We start from the raw sequence: 16,975 nt of genomic DNA on the forward strand, positions 1-16,975 counted from the left end.
GTGGCGTATTTGGCTGGGGGGCTGTGCCGTGGAGCGTTAGGATTTTAACTGCATGCAGTGTGTGATGTCCCAATCAAGTTGGACATTGATGGTCCTGCTGGTGGTACTGGTAAGATTGTTCTGCTTCTGCTAAAGCAAAGGGAAAGGTGCCTGCCTTTCGTAGCAGGACTCGGTGTCTTCCTTGGCTTGGACAACTGAAGCTGCCTCATGTGCATTGTATAGTAAGTACTGACTTGCTGAGAAACTGAGATTTTAAATCAAACTCAGTAATAAAACTGTAACACTGTTCTACCAGCTACTCAAGTACTGTCTTTCTGCTTTTGTGTATGTGTTTCCATTTAACAAAGTAAGAGACAGCATTTCTCTAACAGTGGCAGGGAGGTAGCTCAAGGGCTAGCTGCTCTAGGCAGCTGAGACTTTTAAGAACTTTACAGAGGCCAAGTTGTGAACTTTCTTTAGAGAGACAGAATTACCCTGTGCATGCTCGCCACTCCATAAGCCACTCCAGCAGGTAAAAAGAACCACCCTTGTTTATTTAATCTGAAATAGATCAGTACAAAATGTACAGAAAAAGCAGTACAAATTTACAAATATACATAATCTGGTTTTGCATTCCTCAGTCATCAGACTTCATAGTAGTCTAGCATAAAAAAAATCACATTCCTGATACTGTCTCCTCTCACTTTCATAACATTGCATCTGAATCCCAGAGTTCAAACAGTTATGTGATGGTTGGATCTCTGTCCTTGAGCTCTTTATCGACCACGATTGCCAAACCCTGTGCTAACCCCATTACTCAACTGCCTCTTTAAATCCACTTGGCATCTCAGTACACCTTCTTCCATTGCTCTTCCACATATCACCATTCATTTAACATTATTTTAATAGAATTTGGCAGAGACAAGGCAATGGTTGCAAGTATTCACTATATAGATCTATTGGAAGGCTTGAAGGAAGTTGCTAATATAGTTGGAAATACTGCCATCTAAGACAAAAGGATTTATGTTGCTGGCAAAGATTGCATTAGGATGTAAAGTTCTATTTTAAAAAGCTACAATAATATTGAGAATCATTAAAAATTACTTTTTAAATAAATAAATAATAAATAGTAATAAATAAAGCCATTTTAGAACCAGTGGAATTTTAACACTCAACCTGCCTTTTAAAATAATTTCTTTGCATGTTTGTTGGTGCAGTTTTTCAGTGGAGGTATCTCAAATAATCCAGTACCATAAATATTTTCAATAAAAATACTATGTTTGGGGCTATTTTCCTCCAGGTTCATATGAAGCATTTAAAAGCAGCAAAAAGAGAGCAGTCTGGTTTCTCTCTTCAGAACTTGCCTAGGTGGACGCTCTTATAGGAATTGTCTTTTAGGCTGTTAAATATCTCTTTGGTGCCGTTCTGCCACTGAAGAACAAGATCCATAGGGGTTTTCCCTTGCTGGTTAAAAAAGCAGAGGAAGCGAGATTTAATTTCAGCCAGTGACTACAGAGTCCTTCGTTCTTCCCTGAGTATTTGTACAGTGCGTCTGCCTGATGCGAGACCCTTCTGCACACACAAGGTCAGACTACCTCTCGCCTCCCTGAGATCCAAGTCCTTTTGCTCTACAGAGCTAGTCCCAGCCCTGTCCAGGCTCATGATGAAATCTCCCTGTGTTTCAGTGGATCTAAGCCATATTAGCAAATACCGTGACTAGCAGAGCATGCAGGTGTTTCTTTTGACCTAGTTTAAACTGATTAGAAATACATTTAGATGAAACCTCAATAAGCCAGTCTTCTATTTAATGGAGAATTTGGATAAGAGTTTGTACTGGTTTAACTAGGTTATGTACCACATCTAAATTAAACAGGAGCAACTTTTGTGTGCAGAGCCTGAGAGAGCAAGTGTTTGGCCTTTGGGGCTGTACCTTTCATCATTTTCACGGCATTGGTAAAACCCACTGTCCATCCCACCACTGCTCAGTTTGGGTTTGGGGGAGAGGGCACTGTGGTGTGCTGTGTTTTAACAAGTGGTTGCAGAGCTCTGGCAAGGCATCTGCTGTTGCTGCGGTGGCTATGAGCAAAGAGTCAGGTGTGGGGCTTCTAAAATTGAAGCTCTGCTGAGCCACGGGATTTGTTGCCCAATGGTCAGGTTAACAGCCAGTCATCCAGATGTGCTTGGGCTCGCTGTTGGCTGTGGGCTTAACAGAGAGGAGATTTCTCTGATTAGCTAAGATCTTTGCTGTCTCAGTGGTGGTTGAAGCCCAGGAGTTGTGCAGAGCGCGAGTGTCTGTATGTTATATCTTTGCAATATATGATATGTGTAATTAAAATAAATCACAGAAAGATGTGATGATGTTCAAAGTTGCAGCTGATGGGTTCTGGTTTTGGAAGGGGTACTGTTTTTTCCTCTTTTCCCTGACCTCCCCCAAGTTATACTTTCCCTGTGTCAGCTCTGCTTTAATTAACTCTGAAGTGATCTAATTAAGTCTGTTCACAATAGTCTCTCCTGGCCTTGAAACCTATGAAACTGCTCTGAAGGGAAACTTAATCTAAAGCGTGTTGAGTTACTGCATTTTTTTTGCTATTACTTACACAGTTCTTTATAGTTAGATCCGCTCCATACAGAATCAGAAGCCTGATCATTTTGTAGCGGTTCAGCCTCACGGCGTCGTGCATTGGTGTGTCTCCTTCCTAGAGGCAGGAGACATGGATGATGGTGTCAGTCCCACTGGTCCAGCTTCACGGTCCAGACCCAACCGTGTAGCCAGGGGTTTTTACAGGCAAGTGGAACTATCAAGGGAGGCAGCGGCTTGATGTTACCTGATAGCTGACAGGTAAGAAGTTGTTGGTACTTACTCTGTCTCTGGCATTGAGATCTGCTTCACAGGCGATGAGGTGCTCCCCGCAGTCGTACTGACCCGTTCTGACAGCCACGTGCAAAGGGGTGCTGAGTAGCTGAGAGGTGGGAGGAGGAAGCAGTTATTGGCATGGAACAGGTAAAGGCAGCTTCAAGAACGGACGCCAAAAATTATCTACTTGGAGTAAGGGTCAGATTTTCCTCTCCAATTTAAAAAGCTGCTGCGTCCCAGAAGCACATACCTTGTCTCTTGCATTTCTGTTTATCCCTTTGTCCAATAAGAATTTCAGAACATCCAGGTTCCCCCCCCCGGCATGCCCAGTGCAGGGCTGTAGATTCAAGCTGCACAAGAAAAAACAAATGGAAAGTAATTTAATTCATCATTATATTTTTTAAAAATTCCAGTTTCTAAATTAATCCAAAATAATTTTCATGCAATATAATCTAAAGCACTTCACTGTGCTCACTGAGTTGTTTCTAGTAACAGCTTTTCTTATTTTGCCCTAATTTCTTTAGTACTGTGAGTTTCTCACTCTTCACACTTGCTGCATATTGCTCTTAAAGACCAAGATCTTGGCGACGCTTCTGTGAGAGAGGATGTGTTTGTATATTCTGTAAACTTAGAAGTTATCTTTAGCCAGGTATGATTTTTTTCTGGCTGGTATGTGCTAGTTAATATTTTTTAGATGATTCCTTTTGGGTTCTAAAATGCATAGAAAATTAAGCTCAAGGGAAATAATAGTTCTCTGTTTAAAAAAAAAAACCCAAACTTAGCAGATCCACAAAGTGAATTAGAACTCTCCTCCCCTACGATATCCAACTTCTCTGCCCTCAGCTCTGCGGGGAGGGGTGGAATGTCCCTTGAAGGTCTGGCTCTGTGTGTCGTTCCTCCTGTTTCTTACGCTCTCCACGAGCACTTCTGGGTTAGGCAAGGGGGAGCAAGGCTGCCTAGTTCCAACTGTTTAGAAAAGGGATGCAGAGCTGGGAGCAGAGAAGCAAAAAAACAGCCGCAGAAGCTGTTGCTACTCAGCTGCCCTCGTGGCCGGTGTTCCAGAGGGGCAGGGGTCTCTCCCGAAAGCAGCCTTGAAATCCTCGTGGAGAATGTACATGTTGTGCTGAGCCCTGGATACATGCGTGGGCCAGTGGTATCTCCACCACCTGCTAGCAGGCTGGAGTGACAGCCTGACCTCAGCTCTCTTCCCCGATGCCAGGCTTTGGGCTCGCGGCAGTCTGCTGGCCAGTGTGTTCCTCTGCTTCCTGGGTTTTCCAGCAATCACTTTGGCAAAGGGAGGCTGACACCCCCTCCTGAAACCTCTTCTCAACAGTGTTATTTTAAGGATAATCTTACAAAATGCTGTAAGGCCTTTCAACACTCCTCTTCTATAAGAAGCACTTCTGTAAGCACTCCTCTTGGCACTTACAAAACAATGAGCAATTTTTTGAAAGGAGTGTAAGTTGTTGTGCATACCATGTCTTTCTGTTCCAGCCAGGCTCCAGCTTCCACCAACTTTTTCACCACCTCTAGATGTCCTTCAGAGCATGCCCTGTGCAATGCAGTGCGTTTGTACTGGCAATTAAAACAGTGCACAGTCAGATATTAAATATGGCACAAAGACGTATCTTTAAATCTTTTCTCCCCTCCTCCCTAGCATGACGACAAATACATACTTTATGCTGATTCATTTTCAAGAGCTAATACTTTTGAGACCTGAAATTTGCTAAATTTTAATAGCATCCTGATAGCTGAGAACTGCCTACCCAGCATTTTAAAGGGTGTGAGAAATATCTGCAGTATGGCATTCAAATTTAAAGTGATGCCTGTTGAGTTCCCCCATCCAACATACTACTCTGCCTTTTGCAAATGCAGCTTATGCATTATGGAGTAGGAAGGCAGGCAGCATCGCTTCCTTTGTCATTCTGCAGACAGATTTCTTGTCTCTTCATCTGTAGCGTTGGAAGACCACCTGCTAGAGAAAATCAGGGTCTCCTGGTCACCAACACCTTTCTTTTAAACATAAAGATTCTTTGGAGGTAATATTACTTTGAAGGGTCCCAATGGCCCCATTATTACTAGAAAACTTGATACACAAAACTTCCAGTGTTTACTCTCCCCCCACCCTTTTTTCTCCTCAAAAGTGTGGAAGCTACAAAACCTAGTAGTAAAAGTTATTTTTGCTCTGTAATAACCTCTCTTTTGTAGCAGGCTTTGCAGTAAGAAGGAAGATTGTACCTCATCACAGACATTTGGATCCCCTTTGTCTGACAGGTATTTTTCAATTACTGGCAACTTATTCTCCAATGCAGCTCTAAAGAATGTGGGTATATCCACTGGTCCTGTCTGATGGAAAGAAATATACAGGGCATAAATGCATGTGGCACCAAACCCCATCAATGCTTTCCCAGAAGAAGGTACTTTGAAATAACTTACAATAACTTCTGGTTCAGGTTCCTTCAAAACGGGTGCTTTCACTTTCTTGCATTTTTTCTTCTTCTTCAGCTGAATAATTTTTTGAAGATCCTCCAAGTTTTCAAGTTTTGACCTCTCCTCTAATTTCTTCTTCTTCAGCTGAAACAAATCAGGGAAGCCAGCAAGTTGAGCTGAGTGTGACCACCTCTCCTTTTCAGAGTGGCAGGACCGTGTGTGCTATTATTCAGCTGAATTCATCTAACACTGGATGAACTTTGAAATAAGTTATCTTTTTTTTACAGCTAGGGCTAATTGACCTTTAGAATAAGTTACCAAGTGTGTGATAAATTCTACATCATCTATAGTTTTTCATACACCATTGGACCTCTTCCTAGATGCTGCTTCAGCTGTATGTTGTTGGATATATAGCATGAATTTTTGATCTGTGTTAGGCCAGGAGTCAGAGCAGCGCTGCAATTCCTTCTGGTCCAACAACTTAAGAAATCTCATGTGCAGCTTATGAGCATTTCAGTCACCAAGTGTTACATTTTGGTAAGCTACAAAGAATGTGCCCAGTATCTTTGGAGGGGCAGTTCAATAAATGTTTAAGACTTCTTCAAGCCTGCTTGTAAAAAGCATCCCTGCATGAAGTCAGTATGGGGCACTGTTAACATCAAGGGCAGTGTGTTGCCTGAACTGAGATCCCAGGTACCATGAGGTGTCCTTGACTTCAGAAGGGGGATTCACAAATGAGGGGTAAGTCAGGGTGAATACAGATGACAGATTTGTCCCATGGTATCATTAAGGATAAATACATTGGTGAGACCCTGTCATATGGTATATGGGGTTTTTTGACTGAATTCTTGTTCAAGTTATTGCCACCTCTTCGTTTTATTGTTCTGTGCATTTAGGGTTTGATCTGTAGATCCTTGACTTAATGGAAAATAATTATGTTGGCTGAGTGGACTGTGGATCAACTGGAAACCCAAAAAGTTCTTAGGACCCTGTTTTGGAGGAACTCAAAACACCTCTGTAGCAAGTAATGATCTCTCTGTTGAAGGTGAAGGTCAATAGTGTTTATTTTAATATTTCTGAGGCTCACTTTCCCACCCTTCTTTTTTCAGAACCAAGTCTTATGCCCCCTTCTAGTTAAACTTTTTTCATTTCCAAATCACTTTAAATTTTTAGTCTATTGATTGCTTATTCACCAAATAATTTAAGATGTTACAGCTACTGTATTTTTTGGGGAAAAAAGCACCAGTTCTTAGGGATATAGGGAGAATTGTCATGCTCCAGGAATACAAAATAGTACTTTTTTATAGACCAGTATCACTTCCATTTGTAATTGTTTTTCCCAAATGTGCTAGTAAGCACAATGCAGTGTTTTCATAAAAAGAACATTTTCATGGTAGATAAGGCTTCTGGCTTTAGAAATGCACTCTTACATCTTTCTTGGGTTAGTTATTTTTGGTGGCAGTCATTAGGTGTGCAAGCTGAAGTTGTCTTACTGGCTATGATTGCTCCCCCCGTTATTGACAGCTAGCAGCGAGTGACTCTGGGCAGGGGGGAGCCCCCAGGGTTTCAGTTAAGCATTATAGGGGGAGTTTTGGGTTCCGCTTCACAGCATTACTGCCTGCATCCACAAGCTACAGGAGTCAGCAGATCTCCATGGCCTTCAATGGACTTCAGACCAACCTTCTTTGGTAGTGATCTCCCAAGGGTTTATCTAGCTCACCATGCATGTACTTCTAACTTAAAAAAAGGCAAAACTTCAAGGCCTGCAGCAGAAAGTGCATACAGGATGATAAAAAAAAGAGCACAAAACCCAAGAGCCTACCTCTGCTTCTAGCTTTTTCTCCTTCTCATAAGCCAGATCACCTCTGATCAGTGAGTGTTCAGAGACTGTCTTTAGGTCCTCCTGCTTCTCTAATCTTACAGCAGCTTCATACTCTCCATTTTTGAAGTCCTCAGGGAGGAAGCTGCCAGTCTCTTTATCGTCAGCTTTCTTCCCAGTCACCTGTAAAAGCAAACGTGGTATAACATAAGCAGCAGTTTCATGACCGCAGTAGCCAGCCCCTGGGAACATGGATTACCTAGAGGCTAATTACATGTCATTCCTGTCCCGCTCTAGGAGTGTGACTGACAGAGTGCAGACCTCATTCAGCCCGTGCCTGGATTAACTGTGTATCCGAATGGCTAGAGCAATCTCGCTTGCAGGCAGATCTTCTGCATCCACACAGCAACCCCCCTTTGGCACCTTCATGGCTTGGGTCAAGATCCATGAGGCTACCTCACAGTCCGGCTCCCTGCTTGGCTGGGGCCAAGGTGCTGCTGTACTGACAAAAGCCAGTGAGTTGGGAAGAGCACCTTTTTTTGTTCAGGGTTTTCTTGTTTGTTCACTCACCAGCATGTGTCAGCCTCATCAGAAGGCTGTAAAAGGCTGTGGTGGAAAGAGCCACCCCGACCAGCCACCAGCACCCTGCGAGTGTTGAGCAGGGAACTGAGCAGGTAGAGGGGGAGGAGAAGCTTTCTGCCTTGGGACCTTACAGTTTTATTGAAACACATCCGATGCAGTTAAATCGGGTTGCTGAGTAATTTCAAGGCTCGTTTTACCCATCACTGTCAGTACCGAAGTCCCCATTTATAGCACTCAGCAAAACAGCAGAAGGTAGTTCCTGCGCAGAAGCTACATGATGCTGTGCAGCAGCACAGCTTTCAATAGCTTTTGGAAATATTTCTGATGCTTGATCAAGTGCGTACAAAGAGATAACTTGTTAAACTTAGTAGAGGCTGTTGTGCATTTTGAGAGTGGTTCAGTAAATTCATGTGTCCTGGACTGCCTTTCCGTTCAGTCACCTTGTAAAATTGTGTTTGTTATAGAGTTTAACACTAGAGAAACTGTCAGGGCCTTGTCAAAGGATTTAAGACAGCATTAACTAGTTAGGCTGTATGGCAGTTGCATCTTAACATAGCCAACAGGAGAAAAAAGTGGTTTCCGTATGATGTTCCAGTGTTCTACTGGATCATTCCTGTTTTCCCCGTTCATTGATCAAATCAGGCATTCTTAGTCCGAACTGTGCAGTGGAATGTCCCATTACTTGTGGTCTAGTTTAGACATTATTTTTCAAAGCCTTGTTATGCCGTGAACAGCGGTGGGTGTAGGAACTGTTAGTTTATTATTAGAAAATAAAACTTATTACTAAACTGTTAATTTAGATTTGGAAAATACTTTGGTTTTTCTGCATTGATACCTCCTCCCAGACCCTTACTGGATTGGAATTACTCAATGTGATTATAAACTTAAGAGCTTCAAAAAAAAACAAAAGTGAAAATCAAGGTCAAAGGAAAATACATAGCTAAATTTCGGTCAGTCTCTTCTTCCTGGTGAACTATATTCTGATGCAAAATCCAAACAGCTATGTAGCTGTATCAGTGGTGAGCCCCCTTCCCAAGGAAAAGGTAAAGTGAGAATATAGTAGGATAATCTATAGGATATACAGGTTTTGCACCTAGAGCACAGCAGTGCTGGTAACCTGCCATATCACCTCAATGATCCACAAAGGTTGTCTCTCTCTGCCTGCTATAATGACAGTCTAGAAAGAAAAGTAATTATGAATAAGTGAAAGAAGGTTGTACCTACCAGCTCTTCTACTTTCATCATCATCATTTTTGCCAGCGTTTGAAGGTTGTACTCCCGTATGGCTCAAACTCCCAAGTGCTCAGGCCAGCTCTCCAGGGACCACCACGCTAGCTTTGCTTATATATCTTCAGGAGAACTGTGCTTGAATGAGATAATCTTCCAACCTGGGAATCCGAGTACACCCCTTGGGCTTGCCAGCTGAGAGGTAGGCTCGCGCTCATTCCAGACATGTTAACGAGCCAGATCTGGTGTCGAGGCAGGGAGGGGGGCGTCAGTTGGGCGAGGAAGGGTGAGCCTCACAGTCTAACCACACCGAGTATGTGAATCAGGATGAAATGTGAGCTCATCGTTCCTTTGGCAATGACCGCACGGCTCAGCAATGCGAGTCATTCTGTGTTCCCAGTGCCCACTAGGACAGCTGTCTGTTGATATAGCATTATAACTTCATCTTCTTTTTTTTAATTTTTTTTTTAAACTGACAGTCAGATGACTGTAAAACACTAGAAAGGGTAAGTGGCTTATGTACAATACTTGTAGTAATATCTTCCTGATAAATGGATTATGACCCCTTAAGTCTCGGAGAGCCATTCTTTTCATTGCTATTTATTCTTGGATGATAAACAGTTTTAGGGGAAAGGACTTTTCTCATCATGATGGCAGTCTTCTATATTTGCAGGATGGAATTTTCTGAAGGGATTACTAAGCCAGAATGATGTCTCTGGTGCTAAAAGGGCCTATGATGTGATAAGTTACAATCAGTGTAAGGTCTCAAAACAGCACACTTTGCATTTTTCCGGGACTTTGTCAGCGATCGTAAGCAGAAAAATAAATTATGTCCTATTATGCCAAAAAAAAGTAAAACTAATACTGTTTTCTCAGGCAATATTTTCCTTTTGGATATGAGAGAATAGGGGCACAGAAGTGATAAGATGGGATACTGACAAATATATACAGATGATGTGTGTGTTTTGAGGAAAAGGAAAAGCAAAAGCTTTTCATGTGTCGTGAGCACACGGCAGCCTGGAAGCAAGAGAATGAACACTAGCAGAAGGTAATTTTGTAAAAGGAAGATGCACTAATCTTTGCATTTAAAGAGTGTGGAAAATGCCAAGAAACATCCGTTCTGTCATTCTGCAGTGCACCTGTCTGGTGAGGTCCAAGACTGGCTGTAGGCATCTGGGTCACCTGGCTGAAAGGAACACAACTGCTCAGGTGATTCAAGTACGACATGTACATACATGCTTCACCAAATCAAGACCTAACTATCTTGGGTGTTGTTTATATCATTAACATCATTAGCGCGCTGCGTTCCTGACATTGACCTTTCAAGGTGTCTCTCCTCTGAACTATCACCCAGTAATCTGAGTACATCCAAACTTGTCTTCTAGTGCCCATCGTACCTATGCCCTCCCTTTCCCTGAAATGAAGCTGGACATCAGGTGGTTCCTTTACTACTCAGAATATATATGACATTAGAGAATGAGCCCCAGAACTAAAATAGAGTATGTGGCAGCAAGAGAACCTTTCAGAACATTTTTTTCCAAACCTAAGTACAGCCAGGATATCATTCCCCCAGAGTGGTATGTCCTGAATCAAACTGCCAGGCTTTTTTGCACAGCAGTTTTGTACTCCTGCTATATGTCTCTATGATAAGAGGCAGCTTGGTTTGGCTTTTTCTTGTTTACAAATGCGCTGTAACATCTTATCTCAGTCTTTTGTTCTGTGATGCTTATTTGGGAGATTGTCTTGAAATCCACAGCCCTAACAGGATGGCTGCAAAGACCACTTCTGGTTTAGTGGAAAAAGATCACAACAGGAAGAGAAATGTAGGGGTTTGCTTTAAGAACAAAAGCTGTTTAAGAAGCGGTGAATTACCTCTGGCCCCATTGCATTTGAAGCTTACTTTTCCTTTTTTTTTTTTTTTGCATTTCTTTTTTTTTAAACAGCCTAATATATAAAACTGACTCAGGAAAACCTAAACTGGAAGGTTTAAGTGGGTAGATCTTCCTCTGCAAATGGTACGTAAATCCAGAGCCACAGTAGCTTTACAGTAAACCTCAGTGCTCTGAGAGGAAACACAAACCCACTTCTCACATCATGAGTGCTACCAAAAAACCCCAGCTTATTTAGAGATAATTCAGTAATTACCTTTAAAGCATTTTGTCGCTGATGACTAAAAGAATAATAAAGAATAGGAAAGAATCTTCCTTGATTATCCTGAGTTTCTGTGTGAAAAGTCTGGCACACAGAAACCCACTTTAACCGAAGGCTGACATCTAAATTAACCTAGTGGTAAATGCTTTAAGCTAAATGTCATGTAAACCAAGGTAACCCTATTGAAATAGTAGAAATGCACTGATTCGTATCAGCTAAGACTCTTGGCCAGATGCTTATTGCTGTTGCTTAATATTGGAGGGGGAAGTAGTATAATGAGCTCGCAACCTTGTGCTGGACTGTAGTTACTTAATCACCTTTCAACAAGTGATTTCTTGTTAAGGTGGTAATAGCAGATGGTCAGTGGGAAATGTGTAATGGGAATCTGAAACACTCTTGCCACTCTGCTAAAGGATAAGGGCAGAGCAATGACCTGCAAGGTGTAAGGCAATCAGATATTGTCACAAAAAAACTTCACAGAGAAAACCACAAAAGTGCAGTAGGCTCAGCACGACAGAAGGAAAACTATATGGCACACCCCGTTCCCTGCTATCAAAAGAGAAGTTGTCTGAATAGTGTAAAGAATTTTTTGTAATTAATTTTTTAAAGAGGTTAATGGTAGCGTGAAAGCATTATGTGTGATACAGATGATATTGCCACCTCCTGTCAAGCGTATTACCATCATGTTTTCAATGCCGTCACTGCTGTACTCGGCTGTCTTACATTTTCCAGCACTCTGCCCTTGTCTCTGTCCTTGCATCTGAAGATGTTGCCCTTTCGAATGCCATTGTGCCTGGCTGTCTCTGTCCATCTCCTGCTGCTAAATAAGTAAAGGTATGAAAAAATCAGTTGCTGGGCAGTGGTTATGCACCTAAGAGGGTATTAATCCAGCAAACTGTGTTCCGTGTGAGCAGGCAAGGATAAATTCATACCCAAGGTACACGTAAGAAGCAGTAACCCATAGCTTACTTCTCCTGGATTAGTGATCTGTTAGTGTGTAATGGCTTGTTTATTTCTCAGTAGGTGTGAGCATCCAGCATGCCTTACATATATCCACAAACAACAGAGCAGTAAATGAAAGGATATTGCAAGAACTGTATTTGTTTCCTCCTCTTTTTTAGCTGTTTTTTTTTTTCCATAAAATGCGGGAAACATTTTTGTTTGTCTAACATATTCTCTTGGATATTTATTGTCAAAAAGCAGTTTGGATATGAGTTAACTATAATATGCAAATTATACCACTCATGCTCTAACTTTTTCAATGTAGTGATATATATGGCTGTCTGCTTTTTCCCAAGTGATCAGAGAATTGCTACATCATCTGTTTAAAACATCTTGAAGACTTCTTATCCATGTGTATTTTTGTGTATAAAACTGCTAAAGAGAAACTCATTGTCTCCTTAGGAAAAAAAATTTCACCTAGGAATATAAAGTTAGTTTTAAGAATAAAATTAGAATATGAGAGATTATTAAATTAAAGGATGAGGCTATAATTCCATTTCTTCAGATCAGTTGTTATCGAAGAAACAAACAAGTCATAGTCTGGCAGGTTGCTGGTCTGGCCAGCATAGTCCTCTGGTGCCAAAACCCAAACCAGCAATGAGTCAATAGTTGCATCACTTACTGTAGGGCTTAAAAAAAACCCTTCTCGAATGACGTTAGGGTTGGGGCTTTCCATAATAGAAAAAAAAAAAAATTACTGTGATTTCTATTTAAAAACAAGTGATTTGAATTTATCTGAGGCCTTGAGCTTTATCATGATGGCATTTGTACAACACATGAATCTGGCTAATTCACATTAATGGATCTCAGATAACAAGCAAGTGCAGCAAAACACACCAGAAGGGCTGTTATCTGTGGTCAGATGGGTTTATCTTCTGGCTACTTGGCCTTCCTAGTCAGCAATGTAGGTCAAGGTCCTGCTGCTCCAGCACACCTGTGCCGATGTGCTCATGTAACCCCTGGCTACATTTTTGTGTGGTCAAGAAAGTACAATATTCCCTCAGCTGCTGCAAAATGTCTTTTCTGTATCAATGTGGAGTTGTCTAAAAGATTTCTGCCATTCATAAATACTCCAGAACAACTCCAAGTCAGTCAGGAAAGGAAAAGTGCTTAAAGTAGAGAACTGCAGAAGTTGTTATCCTTACAGTGAGAGCATGCCTGCAAATCCCGGTCACTTGAGTCATGATCCAACAGGTACATATGCTGGACAACTGCTCTGCAGTAAAGCATAGCCAGTGCTTTTGACTGGCAGCAAGGGAGAATTCAGCTTCACTGCAGAGGAGCTGTGACATTTTTAAACTCTATTTTTATTTTGAATTTCACATTGTCTAACTTAAAGCCTCCAGTTACTGAATCTTGCTATACATTTGCCTGAAAGCTCCTAAGTGCTCCCTCTCATCCCAGTAGTGCAATGCCTTTTTGCTGTGTAAATGTAAGGGGATACTATAGTTTTGGGTGGTACAAACATCCCTCTGAAATGCTGCATAGCATGTGCAGGACTGTTCCTTGTTTATGCAGAAAAAATCCATGTCCTAGCTGTCCTTCTGTCCACTTTCCTAGCAGAAGTAACAGCTCAGTAGACACAGGAGGACTCCGTCGGGCAGCAGTGCCGGACTTCATGGGCTGTTCATGAGGGAGCGATGGTCACTTGCAACCAGCTGCTTCAATTTTGGGAATTTCACTCTGCAAAGGTGGCAAGTTTTGTGCAGGGCTGCTTACCAGCAGTGGCCCTGTAGCATTACATTGCAGCACATGTTGAAGTAGTTAGATAACAGGATTCTCAAATCGCTCTCCAGGCAGAATCAACCAAATTACAGTCATAACACGCGATAACAGGGAGGACCTTTGGAGGTCATCTAGTCCAAGTTTCTGCTCAAAAGAAGATCAAAATTGAATTCAGGTAAGGTTGCTCAGGGCTTCATCCAGTCAGATCTTGAAAACCTCCAAGGATAGAGATTTCATAACCTCCCTGGCCATCCTGATCCAATGCCTGAGTATCCTCATAGTGATTTTTTTTTCCTTATATACAGTTGAAGCTTTCCCTATTTCAATTTATGATCATGGTCTCTCATTCTGTTCCCATAAACCTCTGTAAAGAGCCTGGCTCTGCTTTCTTTGTAACCTCCTCGTAGGCTGCTCTTAAGTTTCCCTGAAACCCTGTCTTCTCCAGGCTGAACAAGTCCAGTTCACTCAGCCGTTTCTTACACGGTAAGTGCTCCAGCCCCCCACCATCTTGGGACTGATTTTACAGCATTGTTTGGACACGTGATGAAAATACTAAACGATGTTGTACCAGGAACTGATCCTTGTGGGAATCTGCTGGAAATAGTTCCACTCGTTACTCTCACCACTTTGCACTCTGTCAGTGAGCCAGCTTTTAGTTCTTCCAAAGTGCATCCTTTTAATTCCATATAATGCATGCTTTTTAATCGTACCAACATATGCCATGAAATGAAATGCTTTGGCAAGACCCAAATAAACTGCATTAATGTGAATGCTGCTCTCAACCAGACCTTTCATCCTGTGGAAAGAGACTTGTTTAAAAAAGATCTGCTTTGCTTCAAGCCACATGTATTGGCATTTGTTGCATGTAACATCTCCGATTCTTTCTTGATAAAGCTTTGGTTAACCCTTCCCTCCCTTTTCCCGGGAACCAAGTCAGATCAGCCTGCCGTTGTTCTCTTTCATCATTTGCAGCCAGTCAAAATATCTTGGGGAGCTAAGGAAAAACAAAAAGGAGCTTTTCTGCTTTGCTGGCACTGAGGCTGGCCTGTGAGATCTTTGGATGCAACCAAAGTGGATGCTCTACCTCAGGGAGGTTCCTGCATCTTGTGAATAAAAGGGAGGTCAGGGAATCAAGGTGAGGAAGAATTGGATGGATTTTGCTTAAAAATACGAGAATGTTTTCACAGAACATTGATTTTTGTAATCTCTTAGCAAAACAACAATATGTCACGACACTGGCATAATACATGCACTCAGGCATAGAAGCTTCTCTCTTCCTCATTTATTGAAACCATATAGAATCCTCTATAATGTTAGAAACAGGTTGAGGAGATTTTGAAAATCACTATTACCTGGAAAAAAACAACCCTTTTATGGTTTTTTTTTGCTTTTAACATATTGCAATTAAAATGTAAATGCATAAATCTGCTTCACATTAAATTTGCTGAAAAGCTTTTTCGCCTCTCTTAATGAGATGAGGTTTCATTGGCAGTGAGATACTATTGGATTGGTATCCAAATTATTTTTAACAAATATCTCCTTTGATTGCCATAATACCAGTGAGGGTGGAAAAGCATTGATGCAACTTTGGAATTACATTACATCATATTATGTTGGTCATTCTCTTGGGGCTAGAGGTGAAGTATTTCTGTGACTGCAAACACAAATGGAAAAATCAATTTTCTCTTTTTTATCAATTTTTACAGGTACAGTGCATATACTAAAAATGCAATCTGAGTTTAATTTTAGAGAAGAGAGTAATTAAAAAACAACCAAACAGGAAAAAATACCCAAGCCCACCTTTTCATCTAAAGTATCATAATCAGAGGCAAATTTATGTCAGACAATGAACTTGGAAAAAACCTTGTGCCCTTGTGTAACATACAGAAGTCTTGCAGGAGTCTGTTACGACACTTTGGCATGGGATTTCTGTATTCTGTTTTATTTGAAGAGAAAATCTAGGGAATGCATGAAGAAGGAGGAAAGAGGAGTGAATGATCTAAACTGGTTTCTCTGGGCCTGCAAACTGCAATGTATTCATCTGCAAGCACTATTTTTAGTAAGCTGTTATTTCACAAGAGAAAATACCAAAAATTTCCCCCATAGCTATTTTCTCTCAGCAAAGGCATCTTCACACCAGTAGAGATAAGGAGACTGAGCTGTACTAAGCCCATGCTCTACCTGTATCAAACTTACATATCCTGTAAGAAATTTTCTATGAGCTTTTCTTTTTTTTTCATGTCTTTTTAGACCATCTGTGTGGCAAAGCCAGTGTAGGGGTAGACTGTTCTCACTATAACATAATAGAAACACCAGGGAGAGCCTTCTTTTTCCTCCCTCCAGGCATTGAGGGGGAGGATACAGGACAGCATTAATCCAAATGAAACACTGAATTTCATGGTGAGGAAATGTAAAAACAGACACATACTTATGTTTTTCTGATGGATACAAGAAAAAAATCAAGAAACTGAGAGCACTGAAAGGCATTCTCATTTATCTATGCTCAACTTTTCAGATAGCCAAGGGTTCCTGCTAGGCAGCACAGAAGTGAATACATTCAGTGATGTTCCTGTCTGAATGGAACGAAGCAGCTGCTGCCTTCGCTGACACTCTGGTTCAGACCACTGTGTTGTCTTTGTTTCAAGTGAGTGACCATTCAGTTCTGTTGAATAACCTTATGCTTTTGTATCATGTTGCATGATGAGGAGGGGAAAGGGCGTTGCTTTTCTGCTTAGCAATACAAGTGGCAGAACTGGTCTGGAGGAAATAAGAAATAACACAGACCTTTGCTAAGAAACTGTAGCTTGTGAAACATAGCACAGTTTCAGCTAGTTATTTTGTTTTCTTCATACAGTCTCTCTGCAATTCTTAGTTTTGGCAGAAAGTGGAAAAGAAATGGTGAAACATTGCATGTCTGTCTGAATTCCACTGGACTCCTGGCTTTCCTGAAGTGAGGAAGTATAGGACATCTCAAACTGACAATGACTTTGTCTGACTTCCAGCCCAAATAAGTGTAGGAAACTGTTTTCTCTCCTTTTTAATGTTCTTGAGCCTTATTTGTCAAAGGTCAAACTCATGGTCACAGTCAAACTCCTACATTTACACATGCTTGCTTGGCATGACAGACTGATGAGTTTGTAGCCAGGTACAGATGAATTTGTGGTTATCCTCACAAATTCCTCTCTTAGTGTTTGAACATAGAAATC

At 41.4% G+C, this 16,975-nt stretch overlaps 1 protein-coding gene across 1 annotated transcript; it reads right to left on the reverse strand.

Moving 5' to 3' along the window:
- Positions 1-512: 512 nt before the first annotated feature.
- ANKRD1 (ankyrin repeat domain 1) lies at positions 513-8,995 on the reverse strand. Its single transcript, XM_068397904.1, is given in 10 exon segments — positions 513-1,443; positions 2,577-2,675; positions 2,841-2,939; positions 3,084-3,149; positions 3,151-3,183; positions 4,310-4,408; positions 5,072-5,179; positions 5,270-5,407; positions 7,086-7,265; positions 8,889-8,995. Coding segments are annotated over 10 exon segments (960 nt in total). The 5' UTR covers positions 8,916-8,995; the 3' UTR covers positions 513-1,332.
- Positions 8,996-16,975: the final 7,980 nt, after the last annotated feature.

This window comes from Nyctibius grandis, chromosome 4 (assembly GCF_013368605.1).
Source record: "Nyctibius grandis isolate bNycGra1 chromosome 4, bNycGra1.pri, whole genome shotgun sequence".
Classification (NCBI taxonomy): Eukaryota; Metazoa; Chordata; class Aves; order Nyctibiiformes; family Nyctibiidae; genus Nyctibius; species Nyctibius grandis.